Source organism: Dermacentor silvarum, chromosome 9 (assembly GCF_013339745.2).
Source record: "Dermacentor silvarum isolate Dsil-2018 chromosome 9, BIME_Dsil_1.4, whole genome shotgun sequence".
Classification (NCBI taxonomy): Eukaryota; Metazoa; Arthropoda; class Arachnida; order Ixodida; family Ixodidae; genus Dermacentor; species Dermacentor silvarum.
This window is the reverse complement of record NC_051162.1, coordinates 88,544,723-88,567,562: the sequence shown is the minus strand read 5'-3', so window position 1 is coordinate 88,567,562 and position 22,840 is coordinate 88,544,723. Positions and strand designations below refer to the sequence as shown.

The 22,840-nt window shown below is 46.3% G+C and overlaps 1 protein-coding gene across 1 annotated transcript; it reads right to left on the bottom strand.

Moving 5' to 3' along the window:
- Nucleotides 1-371: 371 nt before the first annotated feature.
- On the bottom strand, nt 372-22,209 carry LOC119465370 (uncharacterized). Its single transcript, XM_037726157.2, has 8 exons — nt 21,974-22,209; nt 18,026-18,200; nt 15,941-16,214; nt 13,611-13,766; nt 10,887-11,181; nt 3,867-4,227; nt 1,496-1,845; nt 372-497 (listed from the first exon to the last, which is right to left on the bottom strand). The coding sequence occupies exons 1-8, from the start codon at nt 22,154-22,156 to the stop codon at nt 450-452; spliced, it is 1,842 nt and encodes a 613-aa protein (XP_037582085.1). The 5' UTR covers nt 22,157-22,209; the 3' UTR covers nt 372-449.
- Nucleotides 22,210-22,840: the final 631 nt, after the last annotated feature.

Here is a 22,840-nt window from a genome sequence, read left to right as displayed (position 1 = left end):
CGAAAGGGAGGCACGCTCTTTTCTGAATTCCATTTTTCTTGAGACCTCCTGCTATGGCTTGTACACCTCGCGTCGTGAAGAAAGAATTACTCAGCATTAAATGCTCCATTTTCGCGTTTTCTATGAACTTGGTCAGTATGAACTGGTAGTAGCGGCTGGGAAGGGCTGACTCGAGGTCCACAGAGAGAACAAGGCGCCTCAGAGAAGTGTTGGCTTCGGCTAGGTCACATAGTTTCATGAGCTCGGAAGGAGCGACAAGCTCATGACTGATGTGGACTTCAACGACGTTTTTATTTTCACGTAAGTTCTCCAAGATTGGCTTCAGGTCGCAGGCAACTCCGAATTGAACTTGTCTTAGACGCTCAGAGCCAGAGCTCGCCAGCAGCAGCGCCAGCTGTTGGCTTCGTTTGAACCAGAGTCCGGCGTTGCACAGAGAAAGGGAGAAACATTCAAGGAGTGGCAGACCCACGGCCGCATCGATCAGTCCGGCCAAGTTGCTGAAAGTGGAATGAATGCAAAAGTTGAGACGTTGGTCTACATTTATTGACGTGGCGGGTCCACTTATAGAATATTCTCTCATGACCGAAGACTACTGCGTCTACTCCAATATATATTTTATGTCTAAATTACCAAAGTTGCATACACTTGACTATCAGTGCACAAACAAGTAGCCGTGCACAGGCCGGAGACAAAAGTAATGAGGGCATGTGGGTACGTGTACCTAACAACGTGAAGTTGCAAGACAGTTCAGCCCACTAACCTGAGGTTCTTATTTATAGCTTATTAGGTTATAGACTTAAGCTTAGCATCGGTTTCTGTACGAATACAAATGATCAATGGCTATATCTCGATTTCTTATGCTGTTGATATATTTTAATACCCATACTGTTAACACGATAATATTAATAAGTGATGCCGTATCCACGCAGGAAAGCGACAGTATTTGCAAGTATATTTTCAAGGAAAGTTGAAGCTGTCAACTTCGTTTTCCTGCGTGAATAAAGCCGGACTACGGTTAAGTTCTCCCGAAATCAGAAAATATATTCCCTTTTTAAGAGACTCTTATTTCGGCCTCTAAAGCTCTTGTTACAATAGTTTTGACGACATCGCGACAGAAGATTGCATAATATGGTTTACAGCCCTGTTTTTCCCATGAAAGTCGATTCTGACGTAAAAACGCCATTTCTGTCTTAAACCTGAACTCTTGTTTCGACAAGAGCAGTTGTCATTGCGACAGAAAGCATTTGCCGTGAGAAAACGGCAGGATTGCGACACCTGAATTTTTTAGATGTTCGGTCGTCGTTAACAACAGGAATTCATCGAACTTTTATAACTCAATGTTAAACCTTTTAACCTGCATTTTTTGCATCTAGTACGTGTTCCTGGTGCCAGCTGTGGTCGCTTCTCAGTCGTAACTTCATCGAAGCGACGATATCTGTGCGCAAAGGTCCTGCACGTATTAACAAACACCACACGAAGAAATAGATGGCGTTACCTGTCGGCTATGTGGCACCGCTTCAATGAGAGCTTCCGGAGGAGCACGTTGGAGGCAACAAGAGCGGCGAGGCGGAAGTTGTCCTCGGGGAGGAGCAGGTACAGCCCGAAGAGCGACAGCTCGGTAAGGCGGGACACGTGACCAAGGAAGGGAAAAAGGAAGCGGCCTTCTGGGCGACGCTGTTCCACTGACTCCGAGTTCGACGACCCTGTAGCCTTCGTGCAGCCTAAACCGTCGGCAGAACTCACCCGGTGACCCTGCCACCGCAGTCAGGTCAAGGTGCAGCCGCTGAATGCAGCAATGCACTCGCAACATCCACGTGACGAGGCACTCTCGCTCGTGGACAAACTCTGCAAGGACCCGCATAGTAGGCTGTGCACACGCTTCCATATACGCCAAGAGCAGCGCCACGATACAGACGAGTGAGAGCAAGGAGCAGTTTTGGTAGGGAAAGCCCTCTAGCCTTATTAACCTGTAATCTTCATCAGCTTATTATGTACACTGCCAGTACGAAAACTTCTCCCAGTGATCGTCAATTACACCTCTTATGTGCCATCCGACACTATTGTATGCATGCAACTTTCCTAAATGTCAAGTACAAGATCGGATACTACCGTTTGCTCCCCAATGCATACCCCTGTCTTCCTGTATCTTGACGTTTCCTCCCGTCGCCTCCCCCCCCCCCCCCGTTGCATGGTCCTTAACTTATTCTCAAGCTTCTTCATTGCCCTCCGATTCCTGCCTGATATGTTAGTACCGGTATAATGTAATGATTGCGCGCCTTGGGTAAGCTGCTGGTCCATAATTACAATGCGCATAATTTCAATGCGGCAGACGCCCACGCCAGATTTCTCTCCAGTAATTTATGTAGGAAGTTATGCATGTTTCAACAACGCACGGACGCGCTATTATCTCTATGATCATGCACTTGGTGTCGCCACACGCGTAAGGCTTTCTACAAGAATGAAAAGCATTGACGCTGCCATGAAAAAAATTTTGCAGTTTCGCCCGAAGAGTGAAGCATCGATTGAAATAGGAAATTAGTGGACCGCTATACGAAGTAAGGATAGTAGTTTAATCGGCCGTATAAACTCACAAGCATAGCCATACTAACTAAATTAACAAGCATGGTGCCACGCGCGCACAAACATGAACGCATCTCACTCGACACTCGATGACCGCGGAAGCTCACTGTCAAAACGCTGGAAGTGAGTAAGTGCGGCGGCAGCAGCGAGCGAATTGACCTTCGGTTGTGTAGCTTTACAGGACAAACGCATAATTTCATTATAAGGTACGGCATTAAAAGGGGGCTCGCGATTCATTTTGGCTAACTTGGGTTCTTCAACGTGCGCTCAGTAGACGGAAGAAGGGCGTTTCGGCAGTTCGCCCCCATAGAAATGCAGCCGCCAGGGTCGGGATTTGATTCCGCGCCCTCGTGCTGCATAGCCATTGACCCCAGTTGGTCCGAAGGTTAGTTTAGACCATGTGCTTTCAGCACAGCTGCTCGACTCGCTTGCCATATAACCATGGGCTACCCAGAGACCCAAGTTTGCGGGAATATGGTTAGAGACATAGATAGATAAACAGTCCCACAACGTGCCTGAAGTACCAAAGAATGCGAATTCCATTAAAATCGGGTGACAACTCAGCATATCCTAATTTAATGCTGAAGATATTCGCGTAACGAGACCCTTAGGTAACGCCCACCTACCAGAAACGCAGGGATTTAAAGCTGAGGGAAGCATTAAGGGGTCAGCAGTCGACTTAAGCGAGCAATGTTGAGAGTACTGGTAAAAAAAAGGAGGAGAGAGATTGATGGGACCAAATCTGTTACAGGCATAGGCAGATTTAGAGATGTTAAGAAAGGGAAGATTAGAGAGCAGTAGGCAGAATACTATATGAATACGCATGTACAGACTACCTGAAAAGCTCAAGCAGGCTGCGTGACTACGTAGCCTGCTTGAGCTAACGCCGTTTCAATGAGGATGCCAATAAATTATCCTCATCAAGGTGGAACGTTGAATGGAAGAGCTTTCTAGAATACGGGGGTTAGTGCTAGTGACATGCATGCGCACACACCTGACAGGTTGCACACTCCCGATTTATGCACCACACCGCTCAGGTAAGATACAACGTTTGCTTATGCAAACATTGCACATTGCATCATAAAATTCAATTCGTGACCCGCGCGGTGAGTCAACATCCATTGCATAATCTTACACGTTGCGTAGAGCAAAAATAAACAAAAACCATAAATTGCGTTAAAGCTTAGCTTCCCATGGATTCAAGCATGTGCGTTGAATGTACCAAGCTTTTCCATTAGCTTTAATGCTTTTAAGGATTAGTTAAAAATGCACAACACAGCACTTACGTTTATCCCCTATGCACATTCCTTGTGCTTTCTCGCGGATCGACTCGGCGGTGGCCTGCTTGGGAAAGGTGTCGCCGAGGTGGCGCATGGTGTAGGATCCCGGGTGCACCTCGACGACTTCGACTTCATAAGGGGCCATCATTCTGTTCATGGTATCCTGGTAAGCCAGGAGCCAGCAACACACCCGCTCACTTTGAGTGCACAACGCGTCCAGCACTTCCACAGGTTCTTCGGAGATGGTGCGATGCACGTCGAGGACAGAGTGCAGGAAGCTCTCGACTTGCGGAAAGAGAACCGGCTGCCGTTGGTGCACAAACGTGGACAAGGAGACCAGGTAATGCGAATAGGGAGCCTCGCCTTCCTGCGCTTTGAAGAAGTTTTACACTGTTATAGTAGCAAGAGTAGTATCAGTTGCAGTCCCGTGTGTCTCATCCAGAATGTGCTAACGCGTGCTAACATAAACAGAAAAGTAACTCACATATTGAAGACCGACTCCGTTTCCCCATTAAAATGCACTTGCACAATGATATGCGAATGTCTAAGTGGGTAGTATATTTTACTTTGAGCGTGGATAAAACAAATTTAGTAACTTTATCGTGCATTGTAAAATAAGGCACTAGGTTATATAACCATAAGCATTCATTCACATATAGCCGATCACAGCTTATATAAAACGATACCATGGGTTTCCATTGAATTTATTTTTCTATGCCATTCCAGTCGCACCTCGCCCCATGCTGCTAGTGTAACTGGCAGAGAAATTCCATGGAAACCTGTGCTTTCATTTGCTCAAAAATTCAATTAGAAATTGATGCCACCACTGACCTGCAGTGGTTGTAAATTGAGATTATGAGCAGCCACTTAATTTTGTTTTGTTACGCGAGCGGGGTATTAAACACAGAAGACTATTTAAAACATCTGGTAATATTTATAAAGATATCTGCGGCGATGGCCAGTTCAACGAACAGCTCGAGACCAAGGAATAGTACGTCTTCTGCGTCGGGGCGCCCATGCGCATCGCCCTAAAGGAACACGCGATATGCTTGTAGCATTATCCTCGGCGGCAGGAGCACCGTCCCGGTGTGTCTAAATATTGGTGTTAACAAAAGAGTAATAAGTTTTGAGGCGTGCAGTATGCACAACGTCAGTGGACTGCGGGGCAGATGGCATTGGCCGGGAAGATTTCATATGGAACTGTAGTCACGGCACGTAGCGCTCGTTATGGGCCTGTTTACCGACACAGGAGATTTTCTGACATCCCAATGTGACGAATCGGGGACCACAGCAGTACCAGTGATCCAGATGAAAAGACCAAGTCTGTATTTTCCGTACAAACGCCGTTGGTTCTTTTGGGAGGTCGGGAGGCAAGTAGGGGCGATTTCGCGTGCTTGGGCTGGCCTATAGTGATGGCTTCAAGTGCATATTATCTGGCCTCTGCTGCGGTGGATGGAAGGAATGTGTCCAGTGGTAATGCTGGTTCTCGGCCGAACAACAGGAAGAACGGGGAATAACCGTCACTGCTCTGGCGTGAAGAAATATATGGGAATGCGACACAGGCTAGAGCAAGGTTGCAATCAGTAATGGTGCACGAGACATACTTTGCAAGCCTATCTATCAGAGTTTGATCCAGACGCTCCGCGAGACCATTATTTTGCGGATGGTAAGACGTAGTCAGCTTGTGCCTGGTTGAGCAGGACTGCCCGATGTCGGCGATGAATTTCGAAAGGTATCTCCCGCCATGGTCAGTGAGCTGTAGGCGTGGAGCTGAATGTCATAAATGCACTTCGTGTAAAAGAAAATCGGCAACATCTGTGGCGCAACTTTCTGGAAGTGCTCTGGTGATTGCGTAGCGCGTGGCGTAATCTGTTGCCACACCGGCCCACTTGCTGCCAGATGTTGATAGAAGGAAAGGGCCAAGTAAGTTCAAGCCAACGCGAAAGAACGGTACCGACGGGGTGTCGAGTGGTTGAAGGCACCCGGCAGGGAGCGTCCATGGTGTTTTTTCGGCGCTGGCATTTCTCGGATGCCGCAATGTAATTCCGGCCGAAACGGGGAAGGCCTCGCCAAAAGAAGCGTTGGCGAATCCGGTTTAAGTGCGAGATCAGCCGAGGTGACCGGCGGTTGGTACCTCGTGAAGTTCCTAGAGAACAGCTGACCAGAGGTGTTTGAGAATTATGAGTAAGGCAGGACCGTCGGGGCGAAGGTTGTGGTGATATAATATACCATCCCGGAAGACAAACAACGAAGGGACGAATCGCAAGGCGAAGATTCCAAGCGATCAAACACGGCACGCAAAGAGGCATCATACGTGGAGCAGTTGAGAAACAGAAAACGCCAGTCTCGGTATTGGTGTCAGGGGCAGCGGGCGGCTCATCAACTGGATAATGACATGACAATGACTTTATTTCTAACAAACTTTGTTGGGGGTCCTCCAGGCGAAAAGCTGCGACATACAGTTTGAATGTGCCTCAAGGCCCTCACACGGCCGCAGTAAGTCTCCTACCGGCATACGTACAGCATATAAACACTCATCTTTTAGGATATGCAATTACAGCTAGTGTAGCAGAAAAAAATGGAACATGTAAAGCAACATCCACCTTTTCAGATAATTATATAGCTTTTATTTAAAAGTTGATTATGCTGAGTGAACAACAAAGCTAAGATGCATATTGTATTATAGATCCCAAAAGATGTCTATCAAATTTCAAAAATAAGCACTACAGTCAAAATGTCTAGGATGCACCATATTATGATACATTGGATTATGAAAGACTGAGTGCAAACGCATATTACATACAGTACAGATTGTAAAATAGAAATTACTTTTTCTTTATTTATTGTGTATTCAGAGCGCTTTACAAAAATACGCTCTAATTTGTTTTCGAGTCAAGGTACTTAGGATAAGATTTTCTTTTCCTAATTTATTTAACGGTGCAGGTAGGGTGTGTCTTAGCTCTTTCAGGTGTTTTACGTGCCAAAACCAGTTCTGATTATGAAGCACGCCATAGTGGAGGGCTCCGGATTAATTTTGACCACCTGGTTTTCTTTAACGTGCACTACAACGCAAGCACACAGGCGTTTTTGCATTTCGCCTCCATCGAAATGCGGCCGCCGCGGCCGGGATTCGATCCCGCGATCTCATGCTCAGCAGCGCACCGCCTTAGCTGACTGAGCCACCGCGTCGGGTAGGTGCGTCTTAGTGACTGCAGGAGATAATTTGTGCGCCTGTATGGTACTAACCACATGTCTTGGCTGCGGGTACGCGCGTCACTTTTTGCGCGTTCAAGTCGTGATAAACAGTCTGCGTCTTGATGTAGGCGGCCCGACTTGTAAACTACTGTATCGGAATATTCTTGCAGTCATGGAGCCCAGCGTCCAAGCCGGCCCGTGGGATCCTTGAGTGACGAAAGCCAGCAGAGCGCGAGATGATCCGTAATTACAGAGAAGTGTGTGCGATACAAATACGGGTGAAATTTGAAAAATACAGAGACGAGAGGCAGGCATTTGCGCTCTATAATCAAATAGTTGCGAGCCGATCTTGTCACCGTTGGAGTTGGGCTAAGACAGCTCCGATCCCGTGACCACTGGCATCGGTACAATCCTCTGTAGGAGAGGACGGGTCAAAGTGGGCCAGTATAGCTGACGTGGTGAGAATGGCGGTGCGGCGGGCAAAAAAGGCAGCTCGAGCGAGACCCCGCGTAAAGGCACATTCTTCTTCAGAAGATCAGTAAGCTGTCGGGCAATCACTGCGAAATCTTTTACGAACCGTCCAAAGTAGGAGCATAGTCCCACAGAACTTCAGACGTCTTTGACAGACTGAGGTGCAGGAAAAGACGTGACAGCACGAATTTTCGCCTAGTCTGGTTGAATACGAGAAGCGTCGATGAGGTGGCCCAGCACCGTAGTCTGCCGGTCACTGAAGTGACACTTCGATTAATTCAGTTGAAGCCCACCCTTGCTGAAGACGAACAATTGCTGATTTGAATTGCTGAATTGAAGATTTGCTCAAGTGTGTCTCAAATTTAGGAGAAAATACGCGATCGTCGTCTAGGCAGCAAAGGCATGCTGACCATTTGAACCTTTGAAGCAAAGAGCCCATCATACGTTCGAACGTTGCTGGAGCGTTGCATAAACGAATGACATAAATAGACCATCAAGGGTAACCAACGCGATTTTTCTTGGTCCTTCTCATCCACAGAAATCTGCCAATAACCAGACCAAGGTGTGTTAATGAAAACTGGCACCGTGGAGACAATCGAGGACGTCGTCAATGCAAGGCAAGGGGTGGACTGCCTTTTTAGGAATTCTGTTTAGATGACAATAATTTACGCAAAAACGGCACGTGCCATCTTTCTTATTTACAAGCACAACGGGCGATGCCCAAGGGCTCGACTAGGGTTTGACAATGCATTTGGCAAGCATCTTGTTCACTTCATCTTTAATCACCTTACGTTCTGGTGCAGACACTCGAAATGACCGGCAATTAATGGGACTAGCATCACCAGTATTTATGTGATGCCTAACAAGTAAAGTGTGACGATTGTCGATTGTTGGGGTTGAAGATGTCGGGGTGGGAAACCAAAAGGCGGCATAGAGCCGCTGCTTGTTCAGGCAATAGATCCGCAGCAATCATGGAACGAAATGTGGCGTCGAGGCAAATTACATCCTATGGACATGCTGAAGAATCGGAGCAGGCGTGTACTGAAAAAGTCGTGACGTGGTCATCTGCTATAGCACGCAGCGTTGCAACCGATATGCTTTTGGGTAGAACTTAATTTGACAGGTAAAAATTGACGACGGGGAGTTGATGTCATAACGCAAAATGTGGTCACGTGGGAGCATGAAATCACATCTTAGTACTCGATTTATCGTCTCCTATGTTGCTACTCGGTGTGAGGCCCGATGTAACAGCGTACCAGATGACCGAGGGAGCCGGGGCGAATGTCAAAATGCAATGATGTGCTGCTTGCACGTGACCATCTGCGTCATGACGCCAAAACTCCGTCATTTGCCATACAGCGTTGACTTTTACTGTGTAAACTACTTGCAGAGAATTTTGTCATCTATGACCAAATGCTAGTAGCTCTGGTGACTCGCGTAAATTACAAGGTGACATTGACAAAATGTATTTTTTGTGTAGTAACTGACGCATGAATCTTAATATTAAATGCAAATCTATGCGTGTATCTCCTCGTCTCAACGTCAATAGCAACGCACTTGCTCATTTCCTCAATACTACTAGACTAGACTCTTGACTCATACAAGTATATCGGGCTTTATGACTTCTTTCTGGGGTTTTAAGTGCCAAAACCAGTTCCGATTATGAGGCACGCCGTAGTAGAGGGCTCCGGAATAATTTTGACCACGTGGGGTTCTTTAACGTGCACTACAACGCAAGCACACGGGCGTTTTTGCATTTCGCCTCCATCGAAATGCGGCCGCCGCGGAATCCCGGACTTTATAACGTTAAACGGAACACCTAATAACTGTACGGAACGTACACAGAGACTGCAGAATTAACAATGTCAGTCGTGGCACTTCCATTGCTGTTCCGTAACTTTAATCCTCTTCGGAGTGCTAACTAACCTTCTGCAAGACACGTGTGCGCTAAACTAGAGTATGCTTCGGCTATCTGGGACATTTCTCGAAGTACTCTAATTCTAGTGATTGAAAGTTCAAAATTATAATTCTCGTTATATGCTGTCTACTTATTGTCGTTATGACAATGTTGCGTGTATTAAACATTTTATTTTACCTGAACACTGAATCTCGTCGCAAATGTTTTTGATTGTATCTTTTTGCATAAGATCTATCATTTCAATCCCACCTTAAGTGAACAACTTTCAACACGTCCATCCTACACGTCCTCCCGTTTTGATCACAGCCTGAAAGTTGGTGTGCCATATTGTCCACCAAACATTGCACCAAGATTACTTTATTCAAAAGAGAAGTCTGGATTTGAATCACCTGCCTGCTTCCATCGCCACTATTCCAGACAATGACAGCTTCAAGTGAGCCGTGAACAACCAACTACAGTAAACTGTGTGGCTGCGCATGTATTTCTTTGTTACTATGTACTCACCACTCCTTTTTGTCCTTTCTGTAAAGGCATCGGGCCTGGAAGGTGTTTAATTAAATAACGTTCAAGAAAATGAAACCAAAACTGACTTAAAAGCTCTTATAATAAATTATATTTGAGTGAGCCCTGCAAGTATTTTTTTTCTAAGGTTTAGAGGCCTAGGGTGTTCATTTAACGCAAGACAAATGGGAAAACTAAAAAAACCGGCAAGTTTGCACTCGGTCGTGCAAAGCTTAGCCACAGCGAAAGTGTCAATCCTCAAGTCTTACTGGCTGCTACTGCTAGGTCTTAACTTGGTTTAACTTAACTACGCATGTAGGGAAGGTATTCTCGAGCGATCATTTTCGGAGGTACCTTCCCTTTCGCGACATTTCGCGTGAGTAGCGCTGGACGATTCGGCGCCTACGAGCGACAGTGTTCCTGGCATGCCACAAACGCAGGCAGGAGCCGTGTCTGTGCCGGGCGAAGCGAGCGCGAGGTGACGTCATCGCTACTGCTTCGGCGCATGCGCGGCTAGGCAACGCGGGCGGCGTCGGCAGCAGCTCTGCGCGTTGCCTCGTTGGTGGTGCTACCAATTCTTTCTCGCTCTATGTCGCTCTCATTTTCTCTTTCCCTCTCCCAAGCATTACGCGCGCCGCGCGCATGCTCTCCTTCCCTCTCCTTAACGTCCCATGTCAAGACAACATGTGCACGGCACGGAGAGGAGGCGAGGCACACGCCGCTCCGCGAGGTGGTTGCTAGGCAACGCAGTGACGTCATAGCTCTGCGAGGTTTTGGGACAGCAGGCGCCACTTTTTTACGATTAGCTAGAACAGCTTCGCTGTTAAAAGTGCCATGTTGGTACTCTTTTAAATCGATCATTTTGTTAAATGGTCTTTCGCTAAATCAATATTTGACTGTATTCCTCTTTGTCGTCTCTTTTAAAACAGTCGCGAGCTCACCGGAGGCGATTCACTGCCATCACTTTCTCTCTCTTCTGAAGAAGCCGCCGCCTTCGTAGCGATCACAGCACGCTCGTCTGCCGCCGCAGTGCGGTGCTGCAAACGCACAGTAGACTCCTTGGACACCGGGTAGGGGCGCTTAAACTCCGCGTCAAACGACGTGGGAGGAACCGTGTGCTCTTCCACTGGGCTCTGAGACCCGGAGTCTGGTTCCCGCGGTTGGCGAGGGGCTGGCTGCTCCAAAGATTCTGAAGCAGCTCTCTTATGCCGTTGGCTGTTATGCCACGGCCATTGCCTGCAAGTATGCGAGAAACACAGAAAGCCCTCCTCATTTTTCAACAAACAATACAATGTAGAGGAGAGAGAGAGAGAGAGAGTGCTTTAATCAATTTTTTTAGTGGTTTGCCTTACAGTATGTCTAGCATCTTACTCCGGATGAATACGATGAAAAGCAAAATACAGTGCACGTCACAGATGCACAACCCCCACAAAACGCAACACTCGGAAAACTGCAGTACCTTATGGGGAGAAGTATTTTTAAGAAAGGTCAAAGGCGCCTTAGTTGCGCGAGATGCACACGCAGCGTTAGACCATAGGCCAAGTACACGTCTCAGCTGAAGGCATGACAGTATCGCGTACATTCGGGCTGTTTATTCCAACTGGAATCAGCTGCAAGTGCAGATTACATGGGCTATGTTTTCCAGTACATTACACGTGGCCATATTATCAGTCTAATTTTATACGAAAAGCATTCAGAATTTGGGACATTTCGCCGAATGAGGAGTGAACATGCTCGATCGTGCCTGTGTTAAGGCCGCATGCATTCGAACCTCGCACATCGGATGGTAATTAAGTGCGTGCATGTCTGCAAAGCTGTTTTGAGTCGGCCGAGACCGCACAAACATATAAAGGGAAGAGTGATAACCCTTTCGACAATGACAGAATGGCGGTTTTACTGGTCAACTTAGGGGTGGGGGAGACGGGAAGGCACGAACTTTTATCGCCACCGCGACAATTTAGCAAATTGTTATTTGCTTTACTCCAAGGGTAAACGTAATAAATGTACGTGGTATATCCTAGTAAAGTAGTACATTTTATCTATCATATGAAATACTCAATGCATTCTTGCCGCATATTTAAAACCCAGTTTCGAAACAGCATATCATTATGCGCATCCAAATGAAAAGTTAGCACAGTTTATACGTTACCATATAACCACGCTAACAACGGTATGTCTTCTATGCAGCGCAGTGCTTTCTTTTTAGTTTGCGGACAAAGTCTTTTTAACTTTTTAGCTAACTTTACACAGTGCTGGCGTATCTGGGATCTCGCAATCATTTAACCTCTTCCAGAAAAAAAAACAAGGTCGGCTAGATGACTTGAATGTCGTATGAACATGAAAATCGTATCAAGCGATATGCCGAAAAACCTCGTCAGTAGTCAGCGACTAAGTATATAATCAAAAGTAGTGCATCTGTCGATGTCGCCTTCTGCGGCGCCGCCAAGTGCCATCTAACTTAACTGCCATGACCTCCGCCATGTGGCGCGAAGTGCTCCAGTTCGAGAAAATCTTTGCGTCAACACAAAAGAAAGTGTCGGCCTATTCGAGGAAAAAAAAGCATACCGGAAAAAACATTCGCAACAAGATTATACTTATGTATCTGCTGCGGAAAAATTCCGGAGACCACTAGGCAAATCCCAATGTAATGTAAAGGTGCTGACACAGTGAGACCCATGGTAACGTTACACTTTCCAGAGGCGCTTGGATTTGAAATTTCTGGAAGCATCAACCAATCAGCAGTCGAGATAAGCAAGGAGCGTTTTGAGTATTGAAAAAAAATCTGGGAAGAGATTGATACGACCGGATCCGTTACAGGCATAGGTAGCTGTGCAAGGTAGAGAAGTTTTGAAGAAGAGAAAAAAAGATAAAGCGGATGCATACAAAAGCGTTAGAATGAAAAGGATGTAAAGCATAGCTGATTAAATCAAGCAGGCTAGGCGACTATTTGTCACCGCCCCGTTTTAAAGGAGATGCCAATAAATCGTCATCATGCTTTTGTCGTACATATCTCCTGTGTTCTGCTATTACCCGAAATGCAGTAAGTGTACGTGTAAGTTCTAACTTGCAATTCCATAGTCGGTGACAACCTAGGAATGAAGTGGCAGACACACCGCTCTTAAACCAACAGAATTTTATACTTGCGCCAGGAAATTGCAATGAATCATTTCCGTGGCATATCAGGAGAACTACATTCAATATCAGCGTTTCTCTGTAACTATGTTTCACTGCGCAAATGCACAAAGGTCAGGTGCAATGCTGTTTTGAGTGGACAGAGCTCGTACGCAATTCCTTGGTTGTAATAAGATATACATCTTCGACTGGAACCACAAATGCGCACTCCCAATTCAAATTTTATGGAGAGCAGACATCTTCCTGCATGCAAGCCACGGTCAGTTGGTTACATTGCTTTGTTCTTGCCACTGGTGCTTCTTATGCAGTTTATGCACGAAGCAAAATCATCTGACCACAATTTGCATAGAACAACCGGTGTCTCCATTCATTGAATTTGCAGCAGGATAGCACGCATTTGTGTGTCCGGTATTTTACAAACTAGTATTATTTTTTTTTCTTGTGGAATTTAGAGTTGCACATCGTAGGTTGTCACTGACATAATTTCTCGCTGCCCAAATTCAATCGGTCCTTAAAACTGCCTTCTAGTATACCTGTAAGCGACGATGGCGGGCATAGCTGTCTGGCGCCTGGGAGGGGCAAACCGAGCACCAATCTCGTCCAGAATCTGCTGTGCAGCCCGCCAGCGGGCATGAAAGTGCTGAAGGCGCTCGTTCAGCACACGGTCCAGCACGCTTTGTTCGCCAGAACTGTAAAAAAGACAATCACAGCTTGACCTACTGTATTGAAAATTTTACTAAAGCTTATTACGCTTTTTTTGCCTACCCTCCTGGGTTTGGCATGGATGCTGGCGCTAGGTTGGCCGATATCTCGGCTGAATATATATGTATAGGCTATACGTGCGCCGAATGCAAATACCAGCAAACAGGCTTACGTAGCCTCTGAATGCTCACCGACAAGGCAGTGTCGCTAAGCGCGCCTGTGTTCTGCGTATTAAATAATTAAATTCCTACACAAAACCTGAACATATCATGTCGGTTCATAGATCTCTCTAAAGCTCATCGAAATCTTGATCGAATAACGCGTTATGTTCAAAGGATTCTTTGATATCGTAGACTTTCTTTCACTTAACCGTACACTATGCACCACTGGGTGTGTGATCATCGTCGGCCTATCCTCCAAAGTGGGCATGTGGCACTAGAGGTCCAAGGCCATACTTCTCTGTGCATAGACATGTCGTCGAGGTGTGTGCGAAAGTTCGAAACTTTCGAATAACGACTAGATAGTGTCCTATTCGATTCGATCTTCGAATCGAATACTCGCTATTCGTAAATGCGAATATTTTTCGAGAACTTTTCGGAAATTTAGAACGCCTACTGCGCCCAAATACAGATAAAATTGGAGCAAAAGTACGGTAAAATTTAGCCCTTGCAGGGGCGTAGTATATACAAAAAAAAAACATGACAGCTTGCGTAGTGAAGCAGGCTACGTCATTTAGGTAGCCATACTTTATAGGCTGTACATCGATCATTCGCACTCTCTGAAGAGTCCCGTGCATGCGACGAAACTACTTATTTGCTTCTAATGCTCCAATTAATTCAATGCTTCTAATGCTTTTAATAGACAACGCTTCATAACGTACTATGTAATGGCACACGCTTGCCAACTTTAAGAATACTGGAATGTGAACGTCGTCTTATATTAATTGTGATAACAGCTGTTCATTATTCGAAAACTATTCGAGATTTGATTCGCTCCTGGTCTTATTTGATTCGTATTGGATTCGGCCTCATAAATCCCTATTCACCTGGCGCAAGGGCATTTTTGGCCAAAGAGTGGCAAATCTATGGATACATTCAATGGTTTATAATACAAATACAAGAGTCGGACATATATAACAGGGGCAAAAATCTCCTAGTGACAAAGGTGTAAAAAGCCTCGCTAAACAATGGTGTTACTGTTATATCAGACGTTTTAACTGTGTATGAGTTATATAGAGATACTTAGGTGACTACGAGCGATCACTTGTTATGTGTTAGATGCTATGTATTCTTTCATCCTCGTAAACCACAGCGAAGACGCTTCACAATTTGCATTTTCATGATTTACGGTGCTTGCATTCGGCATATCTTGTGAGCAGGGCAGCGGATAAATACGAAATTAGCGCGAAATTAAAGTGGCCTTTGTCGTGCATAAACCACAAACATTGCATGAGATTGCACGTTGCACGTGTAGGATGACGCTAAAAGCAAATGCGTGCATCGCCGTTAGTTGCGTAGAATGAATGCACACCGCTGGAGTAATTAATACCTCCTTTCAAGTAGATAAAAAAATTAATTCTGGGGTTTGATGTGCCAACGCCACGATCTGATTATGAGGCAGGCCGCAGTGGGAGACTTTTACTTTGACCAGCAGGGGTTCTTTTGACGTGCCACTTACATGTGCGTCGGACAGACCAGCATGACCACGACTGGAAGATTGGTGAGCCATAAACGGCGCATGTACAAAATAATCATGATGACACCACATTGTGTTTAAGTGACGTCATGATCCCCGCTACGTCATCGAGCTCGGGGGCAAGCTATATTGTGCACCTCACAAAGAAGGATTACACTGTGCTCTCATGTAAGCGAGTAACCGATCTTATGGCATTCGGGAACTTTCCCTGCACAAACAGAAATATTTAAAAAGTACGAACAAGCCATTCACGGCTTCTTCGTACTCGGCGCGTAATAGGCATGTATTCAACGTCCCGAAGGCAGGCCAATTGATTTAGCCCTCCGACAGCGATGTAAAAGAAACGCATAACTTTTGTCGAGGTAAGGGGCATAATTAAGCAGCTACATTCGCTGTTGAATTAACTTTCTGAAAGGGTACCTGTCGTACTTGCGGATAGAGAGGATTCCTTGAGCAAAGCGTTTACCTTTTGAACTTAGGAATATCTTGTTCAACGGAAGTGGATCTCGTGACTTCTTGCACCGGAAACTCCGCCTTTGATGCGGCTTCGGAAGGGGGAGTTATAACCACCCTACCACCGTTGTCGTGGCCGTTAAAATGGCGCGAACATTGACCTCCACTTTTGGGGGCACGACTTCCAAACCTCAATACAGTGGGTCGCATTGCGGGGCCATCAGCCACGGGTGACATGGCGACCTTGCGTGGCTGTGGGTGCTCGTCGAACAACCTTCGTGTGTCAGCTGAAAAAAAATTAATTATGAATTTTACTCCAGCACATCAATTACAAGTACGAATCAGTCCACATTAGCCACTCTCACTTTCAAAATTAAATACAGCAACTCCTCAATCTAACACAATCGCTTTTCCTTTCGAACTCTTTTGCAGTCCTAGACTGCAATTGTACGCATTTTAAACCAGATTACTCTAAGCGTGATGGCGCCGGACAACGGTTACTACGAAGTGCGAAGTAGAAGGAAATTCGTACCAGATTGCTCGGTACAGCATGCACGATGACCTTCAATTGCGTTGTTTTGTAACAACCCGGAAAGGCAAAGAACGCTAAGAAGGTTCTTCTGCCACCTGGAGGCAGCTTCCTGCACCTAACTGTTTGGCGTGGTGAGAACAAAGAGACGAGGAAGCAGTAGAAATACTCCATTGGGATGTCGCCAATATCAAGTGCGGCATTGTTTCAATTAGTGTTCAACGAGCTCCTGCAGTGCTGGAGTGTACAACCAGCTTTACTTTGGCTCATTTAGAGCACCCGTGCTTTTAACGAAGTACCCCTCACTGCGAAGTCCGTTTCCTATCCCAGCAACCTTGTTAGAACGAGGGTTTACTATATTAATCGGCGCCTTTCTCAGACTGCCATTAAGCCTCCAACAACTGCCGTTCTAAACGTTCCGGCTCAACCGCCACACCCTCAGTTGACTTGATCATCAGACGGCCTAACAGAAGCGTTTTCTTAAGGGCTTAGAGGCCAAACACTGCTATAAAAATTATGCATAAACACGGCACGTGTAGGTAAGCTGACCTTAGTGCCACAACCATCTTACAACATTAGTTTACGTGATATGGACATAGTCACGGTGATCCAGGAGAACCTAAACCTCGGTCGCCTTAGTAAAGCTCACGCACCAGATGCGGAAATAAACACACAAGATTTAATGCAATGCAGTTAGAAAACACAAATTTATTTTTTGGCGGGGGGGGGGGGCGGGGGGCAATGATGCTTTTAACCATGAGCATGTTTATTAAAGCGAAGCTTTGTACCTCTACCAGCCAAGGGTTCTGTCGTGTCCATCGTTGTAATCAAAAAACGATCCCGACGAACCGCTAACAATTGCAGGTATAACAGTATAGCTTACTTGAATTCAGGCATTCAGCGTACAACTAAGCACTCGTTTTCGCAAGAAAAAACACAAAAACAAGCTTCAAAGTGATGAGCCAACATGATGGATGATAAGGGCTGCGTGCAAACAACGGAAACAGGCTCGGCGCGGTCCGTAAGATTAGATTGCAGCTGTTGCAAAGCTTATGCAGCTGCTTGAAAGAGGGTTGACGTCATTCGAAACCCTTCCAGCCTAGTAACTGCTTCGGTTCATTTTCTAGACTACCCCACTATGGGGTAGTCTAGTAGTGTATATCACACTGATCATAAAGCAGTAGTGAACATTGTTGTGAAGTAAATAATAATAAAGGCCGTGGTTAAAGTTACGTTGTAGTGTGTGAAATATCAAGTGCGCCGCAGTCACCCTGAGGGTGGCGTAAAAAGCTTCGCTTTCCAACCACCTTCTCAGCGTGGATGGGCGGGCAATTTTTGTTTTACTTTTTTTTTTTTGGGGGGGGGGGTATTTTATTATTGTTGATTCTTTTGAAAAAGTCACACTTCCTTTAATGACGTAGTGGTTTTGCCAACCCAGGAGCGCAATCGCTAAAGTTACCTTTCGTAATGCCGACGCCTTTCTATACCGCTCCATGGGCAATCAGTCACTCAAAGATGAAAGTGAAGGCAGCCAACTAAGGTTCTCACATTGTAAATCATATCACTTACCATTAGTGCTTGCATGATGCCCTTCGTTATCAGGGCGGCTGATGCTTGAGCTCGGCTGGGCACTTCTTTCGCGACGATAAAGGGCCGTCGCGGCACTTGATTTGGGTGCGGCCACACTGTGATTGGCAGATCCTTGATTTCCAAGGCCACTACCACCGTTCTGTATCAGCTCCTCCTAAGACAGGGTTCGTTATTTCAATAGGAGATAGTGAAAATGCAGTGTGATCTGGCAACACTGGCCACGCCCGCCATCTTGTCCGAACCGCAGTTGCGAAGCACCCATACGTTGTGCGGCTCGGCGATTGTCGCCGTGTGACCCCTCAGGACTGTAAAATGCTGTAGTCACCATCATAGTCCAGCAGTTAATGGACAATGAACTTCATCGGCCCTCACGAATCAACTAAGCATGCAACTAAGCCGCGCACACTGGTTTTTCCACGTTTGGATACCCGTCCGGATTGCATTCTCAAGAGACGTGCTGCTTCGAAACCGCAACGTTTGCCGGGCCTCTTTTCGTGGTGACGTGGTCCTTGACATCTGAGCTAAGTACCCTACACAATTGCTTATACGCTCTCGAATCGCCGACTGAAGTCTCTAAAACAACCTCGGATCAGTGACGTTACACCGCGGCATCGGTGCGAAATTCAAAAAGAAAAGGTATGGCGTCCATTCTCGCCTTCAGTTATCAGCACTTCTCCGCTATAGGTAGGTAGGTAGTAAAATTTATTTAGGTCCAGAAGAATCTTCACGCCGTTTTTATAGCGGCAAGACTGCGGGCCGCTCCCACGTTGGGCGGGAAGGCCAAGCCTCACCGCCGCTATATAAAAAAAGACTGTCATAGTTTTACCCGCAAGGCGAAGCATGAATTGCGATAGCAAATTAGTAGAGAGCTATACGGAGTAAATAGTACTTTTATCAGCTGTATAAACTTGGACATGCAGCAGCACCAGCCACGCGCAGGACTTGTCGACGCCGTCGGCGTTTTGCCCGCGTTCGCACCGAACGCGCGTGGGGTTTTTATATAAATATTTGGTGCCGCAGCTAAACGTCGCCTCCCCTCACTCGCTCCCGTCCCCCTACAGCCTTTCGCGCGACGGAGAAAGTCGCGTTTGCTCTCTATGTATGAAAAGCAGGAAATAGACGCTTAATTCTGTAACCCTTCAGGGAGCACGGTGCAGAACGCGCGTTTGCTCTCCGACGTGCGTTCGCTCACCGTGAAAGCGCGCGTCCCTCACGCTCTTTCATTCGCACATACAGCGTCCAGAAAGCAGCGACTATTTCATCGCCGTTGACGTCATACGGAACCTCACGGCGACGGCGGCGCCGACGGCAGAAATCTGCTTTGGAGTGTCCATATAATTTCTATCGCAAAAAAAAGGTTTATCGAAGAATGACCCACACGTCCAAACTAATTTGGTGCTACCATTTATTGTCCCTTTAAAGTTTTGTCTTTGCGTGAGCAACCTGCACATCCAGGTTGTTCCCGTTGTCAGCTGGCCGTTTTCTATGCATTGGCAAATTCACGGGCGTTACACCTCGGTGGTTCAGGCGAAGCGAAAATCTATGGCGCATGCCACCGCTCGGAACACGTTGGAACCGAAATGTTTGTTAGAGCTGCTTGTTTAAATATTTCAGGACATTGTATAGCGCAATACAGACGAGATGGCAAAAGAAATTAGAAGTCAGATGCCAAGTAGCAACTGAGCTTTAGCAGCACAGATTCAACAATATGAAACGGTTTATGACAGCCCAATTGTTATACATTGCTGAAAAAATTAAATTATGGGGTTTTACCTGCCAAAACAACTTTTGATTATGAGGCACGCCGTAGTAGGGGACTCCGGAAATTTGGACCACCTGGGGTTCTTTAACGTACACCTAAATCTAAGTACACTGGTGTTTTCGCATTTCGCCCCCATCGAAATGCGGCCGCCGTGGCCGGGATTCGATCCTGCGACCTCGTGCTCAGCAGCCCAACACCATAGCCACTGAGCAACCACGGCGGGTTGTTATAACAGCGCTGATGTTGTCTGAAGCTTCCTCAGACCACATTTTTCGGCATAATAAAAGAGGAAAGAGAAAGGAGTATTATAAGACTGTTACGTAAAGGACGAAATGATAAGGATTGCACGTGCCGGCATGACGTCTGTGTTCATTCTCGATAACGAACTGTGCCAGTATTCACACAAAGTTCTTATGCTGTGCGCAAAGGCAGATACGAGGCAATCGGGATGTAGGACACATTGGTAAGCAAGAGCGAGCAGATCTTACGATAAATATTTGTGAATAAGAGCTCAGTGGCGGTGTTTTCAGACGATTCTTATCAATTGCGGGGTATACGTGCTGGAAAGAAACGGTTTCATTATATTTTCTTTTCGACCTTCTTGCATTCTTTCATTGGCTTGAACGCCACCGCGTTGCCGTAATCGTAGGAATGGACCACTCGGTAGGACCCTTGTTATGAAAAGAATTAAAAATTAAACTAAGGCGCTTTACGTGTCAAAACCACGATCTGGTTATGAAAATAATAAAAATAAAGCGTAACATTTCAAAATAATGGCCCTGCACTTATAAAATATTGCTAACCACGTAACTGTTGGCTATACATAAGTCGAACGTCTCATTACAAGAAAAGCTGCCGGTTGGGGCCTGTCCGTATGGTGCAAGTTTGTTTTACGCCATTGACCATCACAAAAACTGAATCAAGTTCACCATGCTCAGAGCCCTAAAACGCCACCAGAAAGCCACAACGGACGACTTGAGCATTTTTTCGCGTTATCATCCACTTTTTTCGTCGTATTAGTCGTAAAAAGTGGGAAGCGCTACCAGTGAGCCATTTCACTTGCGACGCAGCACCCGTTCGCCCGTGCGATGTGCAATCAAGATACATTAGGTGCTGGAGCTGTTCGACCGCTGTGGCCTTGAATTGATACCAACGCGTCATTCTAAGAATGCTTCTACGGTACATCCTCCGCATGGCTTAACTATACGTGCAGATGAGTTCATTGCAATTAGTAACCGAAAGCTTCGTCCCTTCACTAGCCAACATATGGGCCGGAATAATGTAACGAATTTATTTCAGTGCTATTCATTCACGCGCTTTATCAGTGGTCAAAGTGCTGCTTCACCAATATCACCGGCTTCAGTCGCTCGTTAATAGTTTATAAGGATGGAATAAAATCAACCGTATCTGAACCAGGGCCGCTATCTTGTACGCGTTCGAAAAGCCAACGTTCGGTTTCGCCTCACGCAACTGGCCTAGATACGAACGTATCCGAACCTGGCTTAAATAACCACTTTCCAAGAAAGTAAACGCACACAATCAGGAATAAGAAGGCTAGTAATCAACATACCATGAAACGCAACAGAACTACAATAAAAATATAACTATGAACATTATAGGGTGCGAACAAGTAAAATCTCATCCTGAAGCCCTCATGATTCCACTGACAAATATAAGTTAATTCTTGGGTTTTACGTTAATAAATCACAATATGATTATGAGGCACGCCATAATAGGTGACTTTGGATTTAAATATTACCACATGAGGTTCTTTACCTTGCACTCAACGCACGTTTCAGGAGCTCTTTCGCATTTCGCCCACACCAAAATTCGGCCGCCGCTGCCGGGATTTGATCCCGTGCCCTCGGGCACAACGCCTCAGCCGCAACGCCACCACGACGGGTACAAAATCCCCTCGTTGTAACATTGCAACTAAGTGGACGCTTCTGTTCTGAACCACTTTTAATTACCTAAATTGTCAATCTTTCTGTGAACCCTGTGTCTTGAACGCATGAGCACAATAGAGAGGGACACAATAAATAGAACTCTTTGTACTGCCGTGGGTTCGTAGCGCTAGCATACGACAGGCAAAAGAACAATGAAACCTTCCTCTTGCCACTTCAACCGTAAAAGACACTCCGAACGTCCGTCGCCACAGCACTCACCTTCACGCGGGCTAGCGTAGGCCCAAACCAAGAGTTCAACTTGACTGCGACCAGGCTGTCCTCACCGGCAAACGGGAGACGCTCGTCGCTTCCTCCTTTCACACTCTTCTTCGGCGGCTCATCGGCTGAGGTAGACCGCTGGCGGAGGCGCTTAGCTTTCCCGAGCTCTTCAGCACAGCGCATGCTTCGCGCTATCTGCTCCTAAGCTTCGAGTACGAAGCCGACGAAGCGCCGTGAAGGGCCTCAGACCAACATCTGGCTCCGCTTGAAGCCTAACCAAGAGTAGAGCAAAAAGCGACCCTTCTGCGCATGCGTGGAAAGTCACGTTTTCATCGGGGTGAGCCGTAAACTTTAGTTGAACACTCACTGGCAGCGATTTGTTGTTTTGGGCCGCGTGAGATAAGTTGCAAGCTAAAATATGCACTTTCGTGGCGTGCGATTTCCTTTCGTTCTTGAAAGATGAGTAGTCCTGCCAATCAAGCGCTGTTCCTAAACACGTTTTGCGCATGTGTAAGTAATCTTGTGCCATACACCCACCGTGGTTGATTAGTGGCTTTGGCTTTGCGCTGCTAATCATGCATGTTGTCGCGGGATCAAATCCCGGCAGTGGCCGCATTTCGATTGGCGCGAAATGCAATAACACCCGTGTACCGTGCATTTGGTGCACGTTAAAGAACCACAGGTGGTCAAACCCGTGGAGTCCACCACCACGGCATGCCTAATATCATATCGTGGTTTTGGCACGCAATAGCCCAGAATTAATTATTCTTGTGCTTGTCAGCAGAACGCACCAACTAGTAAAGAAATTTTCACCAAGTGTTCCCAGTTTACTAACGTCTGTAGCCTCGCTGATACAAATGCAAATGT

What these genes read in the sequence shown, in the direction of transcription:
- LOC119465370 (XM_037726157.2), bottom strand. Translation starts at nt 22,156, where the DNA reads ATGCGCTGTGCTGAAGAGCTCGGGAAAGCTAAGCGCCTCCGCCAGCGG. An exon ending in CCCGCCATCGTCGCTTACAG is followed by an intron (nt 11,182 to 13,610) that starts GTATACTAGAAG and finishes GCATACTTGCAG; the next exon opens with GCAATGGCCGTGGCATAACA. An exon ending in AATGTGCATAGGGGATAAAC is followed by an intron (nt 1,846 to 3,866) that starts GTAAGTGCTGTG and finishes GGGTCCTTGCAG; the next exon opens with AGTTTGTCCACGAGCGAGAG.